Source organism: Cheilinus undulatus, linkage group 5 (genome assembly GCF_018320785.1).
Source record: "Cheilinus undulatus linkage group 5, ASM1832078v1, whole genome shotgun sequence".
NCBI classification, from domain to species: domain Eukaryota; kingdom Metazoa; phylum Chordata; class Actinopteri; order Labriformes; family Labridae; genus Cheilinus; species Cheilinus undulatus.
The window spans coordinates 12494596-12514648 of record NC_054869.1 but is presented as its reverse complement, the minus strand read 5'-3'; the positions used below and the strand labels follow the sequence as shown (position 1 = coordinate 12514648).

Genomic DNA, 20053 nt, shown 5'->3' with positions numbered 1-20053 from the left:
TTCCCACTTTAGCTCAGTCCATCTCACCTGAGCCCCCCCCTTCAGAAAATATGTGCTGCAACCCTAGACTGTAGAAAGAGTTCGACAAACCCTGTGTGACGTCAGCTGTCTGCTTACAGTAGGCGGACTTGAAGTCAAATTGAAGCCAATTTGCGGCGGCTTCCATATTGAGTTTCAACCTAACTTTGGATCAACCTAACAGCCCGCCCATTAACTCGACTTCCTGTCAGCTAACCAGCTAGCATTCTGGCTGACAATCAAATGAGACACACCAATCAGTGCACAGTGAGGGTTTTCTGAAATATAATTGAAACAACTGTGGTAAAAAAAATTTCACCCTACAAACAGTGAGATCACGTGAGAACATTAGCTAATGAGACACGTTTAATTTTGTGAATCAGGCTGTAAACCAGTTCATTTCTAGTGTAAAAAACAGCTTTGTGTACGGGACTTTGGGTGTTCCTGCAGCCAGCCTCAAGTGGACACTCGCGGTATTGCAATTTTTTGCACTTAGGCATTGGCTCCATTTTGCAGGACTGGAGGTTGCTGCTTGGCTGAAACAAGCCATTCTCAGATTTCCCCCTTGTGATGTCATGTGGGGAGTTAGCACTACCCCCAGGTTTGATTGGCCCTCCCCGCCTGGAAGAAAGTTCCACCCTCCTCTCCTGATCTTTCTCTCAGCTGCCAGCTGAGAGGAGAATCAGGAAAGCCACGTCCATGAAGCCACATCCAATTCCTGATACGGCGGAGTCAGGGGTGGAGTCAGACGGCTCAGTAACATTGAAAAGCACAAAAACAGAAACAGCTGAGTAGGGTCTGCACCTGTCCCAGATTTTCTGAAACATATTTCATGCATTGAATCCAGAATATGTGTATAGTTGAAAAAAAGGAAAAAATGTATGAATCTGAACAATGAATATCAGGTTGTTGCATTATATTAAATTGAATGTAGCTATAAATGAATTTGCAAATCACTATATGTTCTTAATTCACATACACAGTATTCCAACTTTTTTGGAGTTGGTGATTGTGCATTCTGTACATCTTTGTAATTTAAAGTAGGGACAGTATGTTTAAATAAGAGAAGGGTGAAATAAGACACGGGTGTATTGCTTTGAAGAACATAATCTTTGTGAACATTCCTGGATTTTTCTTGTTGAAATAGTCCTTTAAAGGCTGCGAGGCCTTTTTGAGTAGAACAGAGCTATAATAGCTCATGTCTGATAAGTATAGAAGAGAAGTGGACATTATCTTGAGCCTTTGTCCATTGATTTTCTATTGTTTCCCCTCCTAGATCTTCTTGCCAGGCCTGCTTTAGCTGATCAAGTGTAACTGCACAGTCTTTTTGATTTAAAGTTTCTGTAATAAAAAGTGAAAGACAGATCTCAAACAGAGCTGCTCTGGAGTTCAAATGCTATGAAAGCGGTAGAAAAACAGAGTATTGCAGCAATGTCTGTCACTCCATAGAGACTTTAGATTTGTACAATGATTGTCTCTGTGTGGTGTTTTGGCAGAGTACACTGCAAAAAGTCATCCTGTGTTAATCTCAGCTCTTCTTTTGTCTTCCAGTAGCCGACTGTCGAGTCTTGGATGGGCTGCAGAGATACTCCTCCATCCCCACGTACCTGCCTGTCAACTACCAGGTGCTCAGTGCCGACTTGGCATTCTTCCTGAAAGAAGCCAACCAGGAATTCATGAGGAACTCTAGCCTGATGTCACGGACTGAGCCTTTCTTTATCTACCAGGCCAGGAGTTTACCCTCCGTGAATGCTAGCTATGGGCCTCTCTCTCTGGAGCAGCCCGTCCCTTTAGAGCTCCTGCAGAGCCCTGGGACATTTCCTGCTTCTTCACTTTTTACCTTTAACTGGAAGGTGCAGACTTTTATCATGAACACTAAGATCCATCTGGCCAAACCTAGAGTGCAGGTGCTCTTTTACATCGCAGGCAGGGACTGGGATGACTACAGTGCCATCGACAAGCTGCCCTGTGTACACATGTTTGCTTTCCATGAGACCCAGGAAGTACGTGGGACCTGCCAGCTGAGGGGCGAGCTGGGTCTGTGCGTGGCCGAGCTGGAGCCCCTAGCCAGCTGGTTCAGCCCGCCTAGCGTGGTGCCGGGACGGCAGAGGAACATGGACGTATCAGAGGGCACGCCGGTGGAGCTCTACTACATGCTCCAGTCCACAGAGGCCGGGGAGTGCCACTCAGAGGAGGCCAGGAAGGACAGCTTCATCCGCTCCAGCCAGGAGGGGCTGTTTGGTTCGTACACCTCCACACCGCTGAGAAGGATCGGCGGTATAAGGCTCTACCAGAACCCAGCTCCGCCGCCCCTCACTGAGCACAGGCTGGATAATAACTTCATGGTCATGGTGCCAGCCACACCCATGAGACAGAGGGAAACCGTCTCTGCTTTCATCACTGTGTCTGCATACTCATCCGTGGAGATATTTACTCTCAGGTAAGACGGCTTTTCTTTTGTTCTGCTGCGACTTTCTCTGTCAGCCTCAGACTGTGGAATCCTGCAGCCCTGTCTGTTTACGCTTATTTTCTTAAGGAATTTTATTTTCTTCTGCAGGATTCAGACAGTATCCAAAGCCTTAAAAATGCTGAAACAAGGATGAATCTGTGCCTCTTTTTCTTGTAGTTCACCTTAATATACTGGTTATCATGCTTGGACTCGGCTGGTTAAACCTTTTTTGATCCTCTTTTGCTCTTGTTGAACCCACTGTTGTGTCTCTAAAACACAGTCAGATCTACTATTCATCGAAAGACTTTCATTTTCTGCATTCACAGTCTTGAATGAGAATGAAAAAAATGATTGGGCTGCCGCTCACTCACCATCTGATAATGAAGGTAAACTAATTCTTGTGCCACTGAACCATTTAAATCACTATTGATCATAAAGTTGTCTGACAACTCAGCTAATCAAAGGCTAATGACAACATTGATGTAAACACAGACTAATGTCAACACTCATTGTTTTGGGGTCAGCTGTATTTTAATTTTATATGAATATTTAAAGGTCTTTAGTTGTTTATTTTTTCTAAAATTTTAAATCTGACATGGCCTTTTTTGGGCTTGACCTGTCCTGAGGACAAAACTGCTAACAATACCCCCTTTATGTTTCTATCTGGAGATTGAGGCCGGACACATGAAAAAGGCCCGTATGCCTCAAGTCCCAAACAGCCCAGGGATTTATTTCCAGAATTAGTTAACATGAACGAAGGAATAATTTTAAATTTCTCTCAGGGGGAATCAGGTCAACGTAAAAAAACAAGTCAAATGGAGAAAAAAACAAATTAAGCTGCAAAATCAAGGAACACTTAACTCAGACTTTACCAAACCTTAGTATGCTGCAGCTCATTTTAAAACCTGAAAATCTTCATCCAACACCAGACTCAAAGTCTTTAACTCCAAATATTTATATATGAGCAGAAATTTTCAATATGAGCGCTTGGTTTTCAGACGTAATAATGATACAGGGAAACAGTTCGCTGAGTACAATTAACGAGCCACCATAATTAATTTTATTTTGATCAGCTTGGTCACCAATATTTTCATTTCTGATATTTATCTCTTTAAACATACTCTGACACTGCAAACTCTTTCCTAGAAAAGTTATGTCTCCATAGATGAATTTTCCTTATCAGGGAGTGAATGGCATAGGAAAATGTTTAATGGCGTGTCACCCATTAATCCAACACCAGTTAAACTATGCAAGAGGGTCTGGCTGCAGACCTCGACGAAACCTCTACCCTTGGGTGTTCAGCTGGGTACCTCTACGCTGGGGCGTGCAGTGTGTTAGCTGTTGTTAGCATGAGTACACCGCTGTGCTTACTAGACCTTAGCATAGTCCCGTATGCTGGGGCGTGCAGTAGCAGACCCCGAGGGGGCTGCACTATTAAAACCCGAGTGCTTAGGTTTAGGCATTAAAACCTGAGTGGTTAGATTTAGGGTAAGCTAGTGGGCAAGCGGATAGAGCCGAAAATTCATCGCGGGTAATATACGTCAGCGCCCCAGCATAGAGGTCCGCCCCAGCATGCAGGTCTGCGGCTGAACGCCCCAGCGTAGAGGTTTGCTCGAGGTCTGCAGCCAGATGCCTCTCAAACTGTGACACCAGTTCCGTTCATCAGACAAAAAATAATTAAAAAAATAACATGCAAGTTACTTATGCTGTCTGTTTAGAAAATATTTATTCGTATTAAAGTATGTTATGATAATTTATTATTCCATATAAAGTTAAAGATGAATTCATCATAGGTTTTAAAGAAAATCTCATCAGGTGGAAGAAGATACATTCACAAATGTGTAAACTGAGAATTTCACAATGAATTAAGGGTGATTTCGTCAAATAAAAAACAATTCTGCTGATTTCCATGGACCTAACATTTTCTGTATTTTTAAGTTTGTTTCTAAAGTTACTTTTTACCAGTTAATCTCTCTGACCCTATCAGTGATGGATTGCATGGAAATTTGAATTTAGATCCTAATCAGAAAAAAAACCCAACACATTTATCATAACTTGTTTTTGGACCAGACAGCCTAACAAAATCCTCCAAGTCCTAAAGCAGTACTTTTAAATGTTTTCTTTGGGTGATGATAAGAAGATTGTATCATCTGCATATAGGGAGATCTTTGATTCTTGTCTATTATTGCTTAAACCTGTAATATTCATATTATCCCTTATTTTTATTGGCACTGCTTTTATTACTAGCCAGAGTAAATAATGGGACAGGGGGCAAATCTGTCTGACACCCATTTTGAGTTTAAGTTGCCTCTGCAATTATCAAAGTATTTTATTAAGTTGTTAACTGCTATCATATTTTTTTTCTCCTGAAAATATAAATTCACAAAACGTTTTGGCACTGGTACCATTTGGAAAGTTTTAATCCAGCAGCGGACTGACTGAACCTTTTGTGAGATGGATTTGCCTGGTGACAGACGTGGAATCTGGCCAGCCAATCTGCTCTGCAGGTTATGAGCTAATTGAACTTCACTGAAAGACCAGAGAGTGTCTCCATACAAGGACTTGTTACAGTTTTTTTTTAGCCAGCAGCGGGGCCAGGAGGTGAATGCTAGCCAGAGGGCCAGCGCTAATGCTAATTATCTGGCGTGAATGTGTTATCATTATTAAATGACTTCTAAGTAGGGCCCATTTACAGGATCTTTAAAAGGCCCAGCCGTGTGTGTGGTCAGGCCTGGATGTGGTTGATAAATTGATAAGTGTTTGAGGGAAAATTGTTAAGTGAATCTTGTTTTTGATACTGAACCCTCTCAAATGTGGCTGATTTGACAGGTATGTGAATGAAAACACAAAAGCGCTGCACTTATATGACCGGTTCAGGGGTTTAACAAAAGACTGGCTTTGCTAAAAAAAACAACAATTTAAACTCAGTTCAGATGGTACTTTGTTTCTTCTGTGTTTCCACAGTAAATATTCTGACATGAGCAGCCACGTGTTTCCTCGTTGGAGAAATCAAAGAGCTGCTTTATCTCTAGAAAAAGCTTGATTCTCTGAAACCGTTGATAGGTACTAATTAGACTGAGCGGATGCGTCAAAATGATTTAAATAATTAACATGCAATGCAAATGAGGATGTCATTAATTAAAATGCGTGTCCATTAGTGTAATGAGTGAAGACGATCTTAATCTCATTGGTTTAGAACGTTAATAAAGCTGAGGAGACACTGCAGCGAGGGGTCAACATAATTTGTCAGCCGGTGAGAATGAGAACATGTTGTCTGCTGATTGGGAGTTTTTTCCTGCTTGGCCACAGTAATTCACAAAGGAACTTTTCTAATCAGACATTTTAATGTTTATAAAAAGGCGTTCCTCTCTTATTTCTAATTCAAGCTGTTTTCTGATGAAGATCATTTTAGCAGCCCACATAAAGATCCGCAGAGTTTGCTGCAGGCTCATGAAATGTAAACAACACAATAACTGTGAAGATTTAGCAAGCTGGACCAAATTCTCCAGACTTGCGTCTTTTCTGCTCTTCATTTAATTACCCAATCCTTGTCCTGCAGTGATAAGGCATTGAAAACTTTCTTCTTGCTCTAAATTGAGAAACTCGGGAAGATTTCTTTCATCAGTGAAATGAACAGGCCGTGCTGGCCGCAGAGGCGACGCCTGTGGTGTTTTTATTTGGCAGCGGAGCGAGTGGCGGGCGCAGGTTGGCCATCTGAGAGCGACAGATATGGAAAAGGCCTCTGTGTGGTCCTAGGTGATAAGGCTGTCCTCATACATGCATTTGTTAGGACGCTTAATCACCAGAGCGAGGAGACTTTGATCTCTATATTCACAACATCATTATCATCTGTGTACTACACACTTCTGCGTCAGCCATTGTTGGCTGTGTGGCCCTGAATGCAGGATGAGCTTATGATCCTGTGAAATCTGTCAAACAGACCCTCTGCCTCTCTGCTTAGGACTGTTTATTAGAGCCAGGCTTTTGCACATTTAATGACTAAATCCAAGGCTGTGTCCTTATTCTCCATTTATGAAACACCTTCAGCAGGTAAACAGCTTATTTGTTTGAAACAGTCCTTTTCTTCCCACACTAGGATGAAAAAAGAAAATGAAAAAGGCAGCGCATTTCGGCCTTTCTTCTCACTCTCCACTTCACATTTCACCTTCATGTCATCAAACATGCTGAAAAGCTCACACTGTGCAGCGAAAGCTCATTTCTCCGTCTTCTGAAAGCCAATCATGAAGCCAATTTATTGCTTTGTGGACCGCGGTGAGGTCTGCATGCAGGGGTATTTCTCTTCTGACATGTTACTTTTAATTTGATGGACTCTGGTTTGAATTGACCTCCCCTTTGTTAATAGGCCATGTCACTCAGAATGTCAGAAGTTTTTCTGATGTCACTGCAGCTTTCTGCGCCCCATGTTTCCAGGGATTTGGTTGTGGAGTTTAAAATAGTTGCTACTTTTAGGTACAAGCATGAGTCATCGTAGCATATGAGTACATTCCTGTTTCCTGTCTCTTCTCTTTATGGTAATGCGTGTAAACTTGAGAAAAGTGTCGTGATCTTAATGTGAAGTGAAAGAAAAGAACTGTCTGAGTATCTCGCTCTTTAATTTTTCTCTGCTGATTTCCTGAAAACACATCGTCCTGTTACCATGAACTGAGGCTGCCCGCTGAATGGAAAATTGTCCTTTTTTGCATTTAGACAGTCTGATTAATTATGTGTAAATGTCACAATGAAGGTGCAGTTTGTTCCAACAAATAAGCTTTCTTTAAACTTTTGTTTTTTGATATTGAGGAAGATCTTTCAGAACGACACGTTATTGCATCCTCCTGAGATTGTGTTTCACAGCTCTCAAAGAGGAAGCATTCTCACAACAACATTATTCACATAAAACACCCGTTTCTGTAAAGTCTAGACATCAGCAACACCTGTGTTAATTATAACGTGCAAGACTGAAGCAACAGTTTTATTTCACTGTTTGATAATGTAATCAAATCATCCTATAAGTGGGCCAGATTATTCCAGTATAAATGATGCAGTGTTAAAGTAATGATGGTTTCATGCTGCAGGCTACAGAGGCTCATTAATGCCATGATAACAATCATGTCCTTTTTTTTGTTGTTCAAACTTTCCTCACAAAACTTTTTTTATGTGTGTGCACAAAAATCATAAACCCTTAAAATTGAAACAATGATATTTACAGCTTGATCATTCTGTTTCCTCCCCCTTGACTGAGTCTCTCCCTTCTGACTTGATTTTTACTTTCACTCAGAGACGCACACAAGTCATTTTTTGCAAGTCCAAGTCAAGTCTCAAGTCTCCGGTGGTTGTAATGAGCATTCTATGATCTTCCTCTGACGTCCAGTCTGCTTAGACCACTGCATCGTTCTATCTAAGGAATTTAAATCCTGTACTGTATTATCACCATCAGCAGGGTGGGGTAGTGTCTGTGGCTGGCTCACCGGGGTGTGTGCATGTGTGCACTTACATATGAACAGGGCTTGACATTAGTTTTTTTTTAAACCAGCCTATGTGACTATTGGCTACTAGCCACTCAGTGTTTCACTAGCCACAGTTCTGTTGTTGGGATTATATGTGCTATATATCATATGTACCTCTGCTATAAGATCCCTCATCAACATGATCAATATCAGCCCTCCTCTTAATAAAGCTCTTCTCTGTGTACATAAACACTACAGAGACATGAGTCACACTTCACTGATAGAGACAGACACTCAGACACTGGAGATTAGATGTTCTGTTGTTATTTGTCAGATATATTTCTTTAATGGTAGTAATTTTATACTAACACAAAAACACTAACTGTTAATGAACTGTTTATTCTGAAATAAAATAAAAACTCAATGAGCATTTCTAATTCTCACTCAGACACATCTTCAAAAAAGAAAGCCGAGTATTTCGTCATCCTCCTTAAGAAACTTCTGTCATCATTTATGGTGTAAATTTCTTTATATGGGTAAAATCAAGCTAAATTTGACTTTATTCAGCTGAAATCTCCTGGACTCCTTAGTTATGATTTATCTGTTACAGCCTCTTATCTGTGTCTGTTTCTTGCTGCCTCCATGAGCCGTATTTAAAGTTTTAATGTTCCTATCGTCTTTTATGTCCGTTCATTATCAATAAGCGACAATGCAGAGATCCCAGCATTAATTTGTTTCCCATAAACATATGCGATTAAGGGATTATATACCAAATTGTATTTTAACATTGCACACACCCATGGCTCACGCGGGTGACACAGGGACACACACACAGCTGGAGCGCACACACACGCAAACAGCACTGACGCTGATCCTCCGTGGTCAGAGGGGAGCTTTAATGCAGGAGAAAAGAGTTTAGGTATTCTGAAACTTTTACCCTCAACAGACTGAAGCCTTAAGTCTGCAGTCTACCAACATTATAGCGTGTGTTTCAGAGTAGGTGTGTGTGTGAGCATCGCGGTTGTGTGTCATATGCAGCATGAACGAAGATGAGAAAGAGAAGAGAACGGTTGTTGGTGCTGCATAAAAGGTGCAGGAACCGTCAAACATAAGGGGAGGAAAGGGGCAAAAATAACAGGGTGACAAAAGATCATGAGGGAAAAATTAAAAACAGAAGATTGTGCACGAGTCCCAAATCACGAGTCCGAGTCAAGTCTCGAGTCCCTGATGTGTGCGACTTAAGTGCGACTCAAGTCCAAGTCGTGGACTTGAGTGGCCATCTCTGCTTTCACATTGTTTTATCTGATAAACTGCATTTGTATAATGAATGGGCAGTTAAAAGTGGCCAAAGCAGTAAAAAAGTGGCAAAAATTGGCAAAATTAGTCAAGAGGGCCTAAAAGGATAAAGCAGCAAATATTGGTTAAGAAAGGAAAAAACTGGCAAAAAAAAAGGTTAAAATGATGAAAAGCGATTTAACAGTAGCAATAATTGGTTGAAAGTGGCCAAAATGTGCTAAAAATGGTAGATATTGGCAGTATAATTGGTGAAAAATTATTCAAAAGTTGCAAAAATTTACTTATAGTGGCAAAAACGGACAGTAGAAATGGTGGAAAGATTTTCAAAAAATGGAAAAAATCAGTTAAAAGTGGCAAAAAGGTGCAAATTGGGTGTCTTAAGTAATGAAAAGGTTTAAATGTAGCAAAAATTGGCTTAAAGTGGCAAAAATGTGTTTAATATGGAAACAGATCTGGCAGAATGGACAAAAACAGTGAACTGTAATAAAATGTAATAAATAATTTGACACTTTTTAGTCTAAATAATTATGTCAGCTATAGTGCTAATACACTAAATATTTGCAAGGAGTTAAATTTAAAACATGTTAGTCCCTGAAATATTCAATAGAAAGTTAATTGTTGGCAGTGAATTTTGGTTCAGTATAACGCACAAATTATGCAGTATGTAATTATTTTCTTGTTTTCTAACCCTCTGAGGTCTAAAGCCGGGTGTAGACTGTGCGCTTTTCCTGCGATTAAGCCACGAATTTCGAGTTGCATGACTCTTAAAGTCGGGACTTTAAAGTCGGGACAACTTTCAGTCGGATCAGGCGTCATTTGTCGTGCTGTGTATGGGGGGGACAATGGCGGACCACAGCCTGACTAGGACCTGATGACCTGCTCCCAACTGGTCAGGAGGATTTCTGGCATGTTTGATATTTTGGTCATACGACTCCAGACACTTCACAGTGAGAGCAGAAACATGCAGAATAAACAACTTTGGGGGATTGTTTTCCTTTGTAAATGGTCAGACAACGTCCTAAATAACCATGACAACGGCTGGAATGACTTTTTGATGCACGCTTGTTATGATAAAGGAAATAAATGAGCAGGAAATATTCCTATCTGGGGACCTGCAGCTGACACGGATGGTGAGGATGTTTGTATGTGTGGAATAAAGAGAGGTAGCGGGAGAGATAGGGAGGGGAGAGAGAGAGAAAATATGACTGGGGACACTTCACCCTGAGTGTGTGTGACTTTTGAAAAGGAAACTCAGTGGGTTTCTGTCACAGTCTGTCCTGACTTCAGTCGCACAGTGTAAGCACATAACTTGTGCAGGATGGTTGTGTGTCGTAAGCGATTCAGTTGTACAGTATGAGATGACATTCTGCCACGACTGTTGTATGGTCAGCTTGAAATCACACAGTGTATTCCTCGGCTTAACGGTATCTCCTTGATTTTTACATTATTTTAAATTCACTTTTTGAAGGTACTTGCAAAAAAACACAGTGCCCAAGTGTTTTTTTATAAACCTCCAAATGCTGAATTTCGAAATCCGACCTTTGAAAATTTTTAATCTCTTGTGAAAACACACCTTCACTCATGTGGACACATTGTTTTGGTGCTTGAAAAAGGTGTACCAAAGTCTTAGCTTCACAAAAGAAGTGGAAAATATGAATAAAACAATAGGTAAGTGCTGAAAAATCTAGAATTAAACTTTGTCACATTTTTTTTGAGCATCAATGTTGTCTGTAATTCTGTTTTCACCAAAATGAAATTGTCATCTTCATCACTGCTTCTCAGTATTTGTTCCACGGCTTCTGCAACATTCAAATGTTTTGCAGTCATTGGAGATCAGGAGGTCTAATTCTCTCCTCTTTCTGTGGTCATTTGCCGTACCTCTTACCAAAAATGGTGATAAGGAGGGCCTAGGGGATTCCAAAGTGTCAGCTGGTTGGGAAAAGTTGACTCACAGTGTGAGGAGATGATGTGTGCCCATTGCTCTCTGTAACTCCAGGTGGGAATCTTGTGGGATTGTGAGGCCGGAGAAAGATGAGATTGTCCCATTATGGAATTGTTTGAACCGCATTTCTGCGATGTAAAATGACTAAGATATTCATAAAAACGTAACAAAATCATGCTGGCAATTGCGTAGACCTCAGAGGGTTAAAGAGAACTCTAATGTTTTTATGAGGTAGTTTTTTAACCAAAGGCCAACAATTAAAGTCATTTTTACTGCGCATTTTTCTTGCAGTAAAGGTAGGATTACAGGATTACGACTTTAGACGGGCCCATGTAATTTTGGATGGACATAATATCAAACACTTAAACTATCCCCCTCCATATACAAATATATTCTATAGCCTACTCTTTAAAGAAAGCGCTGATGTTTAGGATATAGCCTCTGATAGAGTCAGTCTTTTATTTATGTGAAAACCAGTCATAGTCATAAGAACATTGGCTCTAGGAAATGCATTTTCTGTTGGCCAGTGACAAAAAGGTCTATGATTCTGTTTATTTTCTGTTCACTAAAGACCTATAAATCAACCCAGAGAGGACTGTTCTTTAAGTTAGATGTATGAAAATTCTCTCTCTTTGATGATGAAGATGAACTATAATTTGGTTATTGATAGCAGAAAGAGAAAGAGCGAGAACAGGAGCAAGAGAAGGAGAGAGAGACAATAGGAAAAGAGCGGCACACGGTGGTGTCAGTTTGATCTTTGAGTTTAATTTTTGCTTTGAGACCATTTTAAAGAGCATCAGATCAGACGGGAACGTTCAGCACCATAACTCCCATTTTTCTATACCTGCTTTGTTGGTTTTTTGTCGTGCCATTATGAAAATCGCACACGACTCTCCAGTCCCTGTGGATGAGACTAATGAAAGAGGTTTCAAAAAAAAACCTTGAGAAGTTTTCTGATTTGTACCTGCTGAGACTTGATTCTCTCTCCTTCACCTGTAGCTCGCTCTCTGTCCCACATGGATCATCTGCTGCTCAGCTCAGGAACCCACCTGTTTAAAAGCACGGGCAGCATAATCTGGCCTGACACAATGGTTTTGACTTCCCACCTGATGGCCCCTAATCACGAGTGTGCATGTTTTATAGGGAAAACTGTGTTTTAGGTTTGTATAGCATTCAGATATATAATACAAAAATATGAGCAAGGAAAGTCTTTATCTCCCAGACTTTTAGGGTAGGCCAAATGGACAAGTGGGTGGGCCCAGGCCTATATGTCCCGCCCATAATGCAGCTGCAGGTTTCTAGAGTTATAACCAAGAAGTGGCGACCCTATAATGTTGAAATCCTCACCAATGCAGAGCATGGAAATAACAATTTCCTGCCAGGGCAGGTCAGCAGGAGAGCAACAACATCTTTTGCGTCATGAGAAGCTTTCAGTGCTTTTCTTCACTCTTGCTTTAACAAAGTAATGAGGACAGGTTCTGATAAAACTGTCGATACACTGCAGCTAGACCGGCGTCAGCCATTGCTATGTGTTTCCAGTACATCTAAATTCCACCCACCTGCAGCTACCGCCTTGTTCTCCTTGAATGATGCCGATTGGTCAGATCTGTTTTTAGACGTGGCACAAATGTTGGAGGCAGTACTTTGAAAATAAAATGGTAATTGCAGAGGAAGGGCGAAGGATGTTCCTGTCTAAGATATTATTGCTGTCTGTGAGTAAGCTGGTCTTGTTTATAGACACAAATAAACCCTCATAGATGCACCATTGATGTTTACATGGTGTATTCCTTTCAGCATGCATTTTCATATGGACAAAGATGTTCTTGGGAATTTTTCTGAAAATACTGGCATATGTGACAAGTCCTAACTCTCTGATAGCAGAGCTTTCTTTTGCTGTATTATTTACATTTTCCCACTTTGTTGTGGGATATGACAAACATTATCACATCACAGCTGTTTGATCATGAGCAGGACTTTCTTTTGCTAATGTCTTCAAAGTGTAAAGACGTTTCTGCACAGCCTCAGTTTCTGCAGGAGGAGGGAAGGCATTGAAAGAAGGTACTTAGGACTCGAAGGCCATTCAATTTAATATGCAAGTAATGTATAAGTCGGGTTCATTATCATAATATGTTTTCTGGTATCACTGTGTGAGCAATTTAAATTGTTACAGGCTGTGGATAATTCATTATTATCCCTCAGTATTAGATGTTTCATATGCAAATCAAATGCAATGAAGGAAATTATTTTAAAGGATATTTTCCTCCTGCAGTCTCTTGTGATAGAAAGGGAAAAAAAGGTGCATGAAAGGAAATTGCTCTATTTTGTGTCTCTGCAGAGCTGCCATACAGTATGAGTCACATACAGTGAGGGTCATTATATAGGCTTTGTCATACCCGGTCGAGCTCCGCTGTCATTTTATCAATACCTTATTCAATTTAAGAAACAACATTTCATAAAGGCAGACTTTCATGTGAGAATACTGAGTGTACTAACAACACAGAAACCTCGCTCCCTGCTGGGGTAAAGTTAGAGCAACAACAACAATGCAGACTTCACCAGGGGGACGGTTGGAAAAGAACTGATTAGTTAGGGGGCTGGACTTTATGCATGTCCGTCTAAAAGAACCCCCACCCAGCGTTATTACAGTAAAATACTTTCATAGAGCTTGTATAAGTTTGTTGGACTCATGATGGACATTTAAAACAAAGATCAGAATCCCTGCAGCACCACTGTCCTTTTTATCACTCTTCTCCTGACATCACTCAAGGTGTATTATCAGATTTCACTCTGAAGACACAAAAGGCTTTATACTGATTTCTTCACCCAGCTGTACTCTGCAAGACCTGTAAACAAACTTTGATGTGTAAAATTGATGGAATTCCTTTTCCTATATATTTTGAATTTAAATCCTACCCATGCCTTAAAGGAATGAGCGTTAGAAAAAAGGCGCATTGGTGCAGATTGTTGCAGCATAAAACTCTAAAAGAGGCAATGCAGAGAGTGGAAAAGCTCATGCATCTCACTTTAAATGTACTTTGGTTCATATTAGTCACATTAACTACATCAAATCTGAAATATTAAACTGCCGTTATGTAGCAGACATTACACAGCTGTTCAGATTCTAGCTACTCTTTATAAATACTGGGAATAAATATAAATAACTGCAATACATTTTCATTTCTTGCTGTCTCTGAATAAATGAGCAGGGCACAGATGGAAGCTTTTTATTTATTCATTTTTTAATATTTATCTGTGTAGGGACAGAGATGTGGCATGTAAACCCGTGCTACATACACCATTTATAGACTGAGTTAATTAGCTATGCCTGTCCCTAGACGCTCCTTTAAAATACATAAAAAATAAACAAAAGCCCAGGAGATGGTACAAAACAAACAAGCTCAATAATAAATGCATACATTATGAAGAAACTGAGCTCAAAAATAACCCAAATACAAGAATCTTATTTAAATCAGGGACATGTCCAGATTTTTATGACTATTCTGGTCAAAAGGGGGAAAAATGTAGAGATCACATGATGAATGTGCACACATATCAGAATCACTCCTGCCGACAGAAATATATTTGGGCCTTTAAGAGGCTTGATGAGTGGGATGTCTTCAAATGTGGTTTCATGATATCATCAACAGCATGTTGGATGAGTAGGATTAGCACCAGTCTCCAGGCTAACATTTGCAATCTCGTCCAGGCTCAGATCAGTAACTAAAACTGACTAAAAAATGTTATGAACAAGTTCTATGTAGCATTTGGACTTTTACTTAAGTCAAGCCTTGGCTCCACACCACGTAGATGCTACAAACCAACAGTTAAGCCAGATGTGCCCGTGACATCAACATCAAAGCTCCTACCATTTGAAGAAGAAAGAACTTACATTTGGAAACATGGTCACATTGCACTGACGCAGCAGAAAATTAACCTTGCAAAGCAGATGGACTGGCCAGATCCCATGTCTGTCATCAGGTGGATCCAGCAAAGCTCCAATCTGAAACATTTGTGTAAGGTCTGAAAACAGACCTGACTAATCAGCACCATTTCAGGAGAATGAATCAAGCATGGTTTAGTTGTTTTGGAAGCCGATAGCAATGGTTACCACCAGCGTAGCAATTAGCTCATGTAGGCTATAGCAGTGGTTCTCAAATGGTGTGCCGTGGCACACTGGTGTGCCTTGAGACAAGTCTAGGTGTGCCTTGAAAATTTGTTGGACTTTACAAAAGTACTACAACTATGCAACAACTAGACTATAACCAATGTCCTTACTGCATGCAAGCGTTACATGTTGCATTGCATCATACAGCCTTTTATGCTCACTGTCCATCTGTTATCTGTTAAATATGCCAATGTAAATTTACATGTAAAAATATGACATCTCATGCTTTTACTTAGAAGATTGGAGGTATGGTGCCTCTAACAGCCGTGAGCCACATAGTTTTGTCTCCGTGTTAGCACAAGTCAGACCATAAAAATTCAGAAATGGGTATGGAGAATATCCATGCAACACACTTCTCTTTTTAAAACAAGCTAACAAGTTTTGGGAGTGAGACAAGTGGAAGAAAATTAAGAATATCCTCTGGTGGGACACTCCTGGTGTCTTATCATCCTTTGTGCAACCTCTTCCCTTGTTACTTGTCCATCTTAATTGGAGCGACAGAGAGAAAATAGGAACAGGGTGAGTGGGGATAAACCTGGGGTGCTGCAGTGCATCGCTTGCAGAGTGTCAGGATGTTACAAAAGGAAACTCTGTAATCAAGCTGATGTAGCTGGCACTTGCTCTCATTGCATGCAGTTGGGACTGGGACATGTTGCTACTTGCTACACATGCTAAAGAGGCTATTTTGCAAGGACATTAATATGGTGTGCCTTAAGACGTCAACTTGCTTTTTGGTGTGTCTTGGGCAAAAAAAAAGTTTGAAAACCATTGGGCTATAGTAAAGCAGCAGTTTTATCCGAACTGGACCACATTTCTTTATGGAAACAAGAGTGAGGAGCCACACAGAAGCTTCTCTTAACAGAGATGTTTTTGCATTTCTCCTGACTGGCCTCAGTATGACTTTTGTCCACTGGCAAGCTCCGCTGTGCATAAACTGTGGCAGTACCTGTCTGCCAAGCTAAGCTAGAGCTGCACATGCCTGCCACATCATTTTGTCTTGTCATTCTGTAACAAATGTGACAGATAGAATCTTTATCCAGTCCTGCCTATCCCAAAGACTTTGCATGGGAGGTTTCCTAGGTGAATGAAAAATATAGATGGCATTACTCTGTTGAAAGTAGCAAAAAATTGGTGGAAATAAGTGGCGAAAAGTTGTTAGAGTGGCAAATATGGGTTAAAACTGTTAAAAGTAGGTTATAAAGTGAGGTAGAAGTGGCAAATATGGGTTAAAAAGGTGCTAAGAAAGGGAATAAATGGGTGGAAAATGATGTTAACAGTGATTAATAGGGGTTAAAATTGGCTAATGATAGGAAAGAAGAGGCACATATGGGTTAAAGAAGGTCAAAAATAAGAGGAATTTTTGCTAAATAAAGTTAAAACTGGCAAAGGTGGTGGAAATAAGTGGTTAAAGTGGCTGGAGTGGTAAAAATTGGGTTAAAAATATTACAATTTTGTTAATAAAGGCAAAAAATAAGACAAATATGGCAATTATGGGTTAAAAAGTGCAAAAAGGGCATTAAATTGACAGAAAACAGTGAAAAGTGCTCGAAAATAGGCAATAATGGGTTAATAGTGGCTAAAATGAGCAAAATGTGTTTAGAAGGGGCCATATTAGGTTTAACAGGGAAACAAAACGGCATAAGTGGGTGGAAAAAGTGACAAAAAAAGGGTTAAAAAGTGGAATTGATAAATGTATGAGATCAGATAAATAGCTCGACACTGTTTTAGCTCCAAATGAAGTTACCAGGACTCAAGCACCAATGTTACTGATCTAACACACATGCATTGATAGAATCAACAGATCACAACTTGGGAGGCCCCATTCTCTGGATTCTTCAGGGATGCAGCCAACTCTCTGTTAAACCAGTCTCTTTACATCAAACATTTAAACTGCAAACACTTGATGGCTCAGTTTGAAACTATGATAATGAACTATTCTGCTTTTTTTGTAACTGTTTTTAATTGTGCTGTTGTTTTTTTTTGTATCATTTTGTTTGATGCATTTTATTGGTTGCACTCTCAACATCATTGGAAATGAGGGAATGCCCACAATGATTTTTCGAGGTTAAATAAAGGTCGAATTAATGGAATGACTGAATGAACTCTGTGGGCAGGGCTGCTTGTAGCCACCTATACTGAATTGTATTGAAATCTCGTGCCATCAAATATCATGGCAGATTTATTGATAATGGAATATATTGTATTTTTCTTCAAAATATCAATATTGTATAGTGATGAAACAGGTGATTTACACCCCTAGGGTGAATTTAACCCTTGGCGTGTCTTTTTGACTCGTTTGCAAAAGTTTAGCAGCCACACAATCCTTTTGTGAATCAAAGCCAGTAAGGCTTTCATGCACACAGTCGTAGTAAAATAAATAAAAAAAAATATGGAATCTATTTGTCAAGTTAAAATCAGAAGAATTGTCTCGTTAAAAAAAATGCTTCAAAAATGTAAACCTTTCTTTTTTGGTATTAACCTGCTTTAATCAAGCCCATAATAAAATACTTTAACCTGAGCCTGACCTCACGTGTAGCACCTTTTTAAATGATTTGAAATTGGTGTGATCTTATTTCCTCTTGGGCCGTTGGCCTTGCCTTTTAATGGTGCTTTAATGATGAAGATTGGAATAAAATTGGTTGCATTGACACAGAAATATGTTGTTGTCATCAGTGTGGAGATAATAACAGTTATTGCTGTGGCTGTACTTTCCTCTGCAATTTAGTCCATGTGTTTGCGTGTGGGTAAAATATGTGAAAACTGTGATAATGTGCGCTTATTTCTTCTCTGTGTGTGATTCAGATGTGGCGGATGCAGGTGCGTTGTATGCACATATCTGTGTTTGTGTGGGCCAGGTTTTCAGCCAACATGATAAACACTGCTGCTCGTCTGCATGCAGTTTGTTTAATGGGTCTCCTCCTGTGGAGAACATTGTACTGAACATTTGTTAGTAAACAGATTTCAATAAAACTGTCAGCCTTTTGCAATCACACTATGTGAGGAAGTATTTGTTGACGTGTTTGTCCATGAACAACAATGGCCGTGCGTGCGTGCTAACAAATCGACAATCTGCTCACACTTTGAAACCCAAATGTGGTGTGGTGACTAAAATGGAATCAGTGTGCCTCTTCTTTAAAAGGTGGCGCTTCAGTGAACAAATTACCTTCCATTATGCTTTATTATGTGTCCTGATGGACAACAGCGACTAATGCATGCAACAAGCAGCGGCTTCAAAATCAGCAGGTCAAGAAAAGGACGGAGAGGAACGTCATTATTCTCCTAAGGAGGGGTTAAAAACATCTTATGTACTGTTCAATCACTGAACAACACCTTTAACGGGTCCTACGCTGTTTCACATATAAGCCCCCTTCATTTTAGAGACAATTTCTGGTTCTAAAATGACAGATTCACCTTTTAGTTGTCCATGTTGAAGACCCTCTTACAACTCATAATACTCCTGATGGTTTATTTGAAGGTAGCCAGTGCAGAAAGACAGAGAGTTTTTCTTAATAGTGAATGCTTTTGTGTAACAGTGACAGCATGGATAAGGGCATACAACAGTGCAAACACAATAGAGGAAGACATAAAAGACACTCGGGCTGAATAGTGGAGAGTCTAAAGCAGTAAAACAGTTTCAACAATCTGAGCTCACACAGTGGCTCAACCCAGAGACTAGCAGGGAAGAAACACTAACGTCAGGATGAATGAATTTGACTGTTTGCACTCAGGCATGGGCAGTGCCATAAACAGCATACTACCTATGCAAACATATATACTGTACACCAGTGCTCTCAACCTTTTCAGCCTGCAACCCCCAAAATAAAGGTGCCAGAGACCGGGGACCCCTACTGTACCTGAAAGTGGTTGAACACAGCCATGCACATTCAAGAATAGCCATGTGCAGACAAGGCCACCCATAAGGGGGATAAATAGGAGAGCTCTCTGAGGTCTAGCCAAACTGGGGGTCCATGGAGATCAGCAAATTCATAGTCCATTGTAAAGTAAAGCTGTGGTATCCAAATTTTGTATTTAACCTGAAAAATAACTACTCTTATCAAAGAAACATCCTTTTTTATTCATTTGTGTAGTGAATAGCTGTCTTAAAAATGTAAATTCCATTTGTTAATTTTTACTTTTGGTAAAAGGGGATTTAAAAGTGGCTGAAATGGCTTTAAACCAGCAATTGGGTGTAAAATTTGGTGAAATTGGATGAAAAATTGATATAAACAAGCAAAAAGGGTTAACTGAGACAGAAAAATAGGCAAAAATGGGTTAAACTGGCAAAAAACGGGCATATGAAATAGTGAAATGTGGTTAAAATGGGCAAAAATGGGCATGAAAAGTGGATAATAGTGGCAAAAATGGGTCAACAAAGGCAGCAATAGATGTAAAGTGGCAATAATATGTTTAGAAGTGGCAAAAACTTGCAGAAAAAAAGTGCTGGAATGGGTTTGAAGTTGAAAAAATGGGTTTTAAGTGACAGAAATGTGTTAAAATTGGCTTAAATTGTTGGGAAAAAGTGATGAAAATGGGTTAAAATTTTGCAAAATTGATGTAAAGTAAAAACATATTCTAAGTTTTTTTAGGGCATCTGGAGACCCTCTTTCAGTGTCTTGTAACCCCCAAGGGGTTCCCGGCCCCAACACTGAGAACCGCTGCTGTAGACTGCATACGAGGCTAACGGGTTGTACGCCTTCCGTTATGCTTGCATAAAAGCTCATTGCATCACGTGACTT

The 20053-nt window shown here is 40.0% G+C and overlaps 1 protein-coding gene across 1 annotated transcript in view; it reads left to right on the top strand.

Annotated features, from left to right (window-relative positions):
* The first annotated feature begins 588 nt into the window (after positions 1-588).
* The window catches only part of si:dkeyp-14d3.1 (transmembrane protein 132C), a 298770-nt gene continuing 279305 nt past the window's right edge, over positions 589-20053 (top strand). Inside the window, exons 1-2 of the mRNA XM_041786996.1 lie at positions 589-619; positions 1570-2458. Coding sequence (XP_041642930.1) covers positions 589-619; positions 1570-2458 — 920 coding nt within the window. The remainder of the gene's footprint in view (positions 620-1569; positions 2459-20053) is intronic.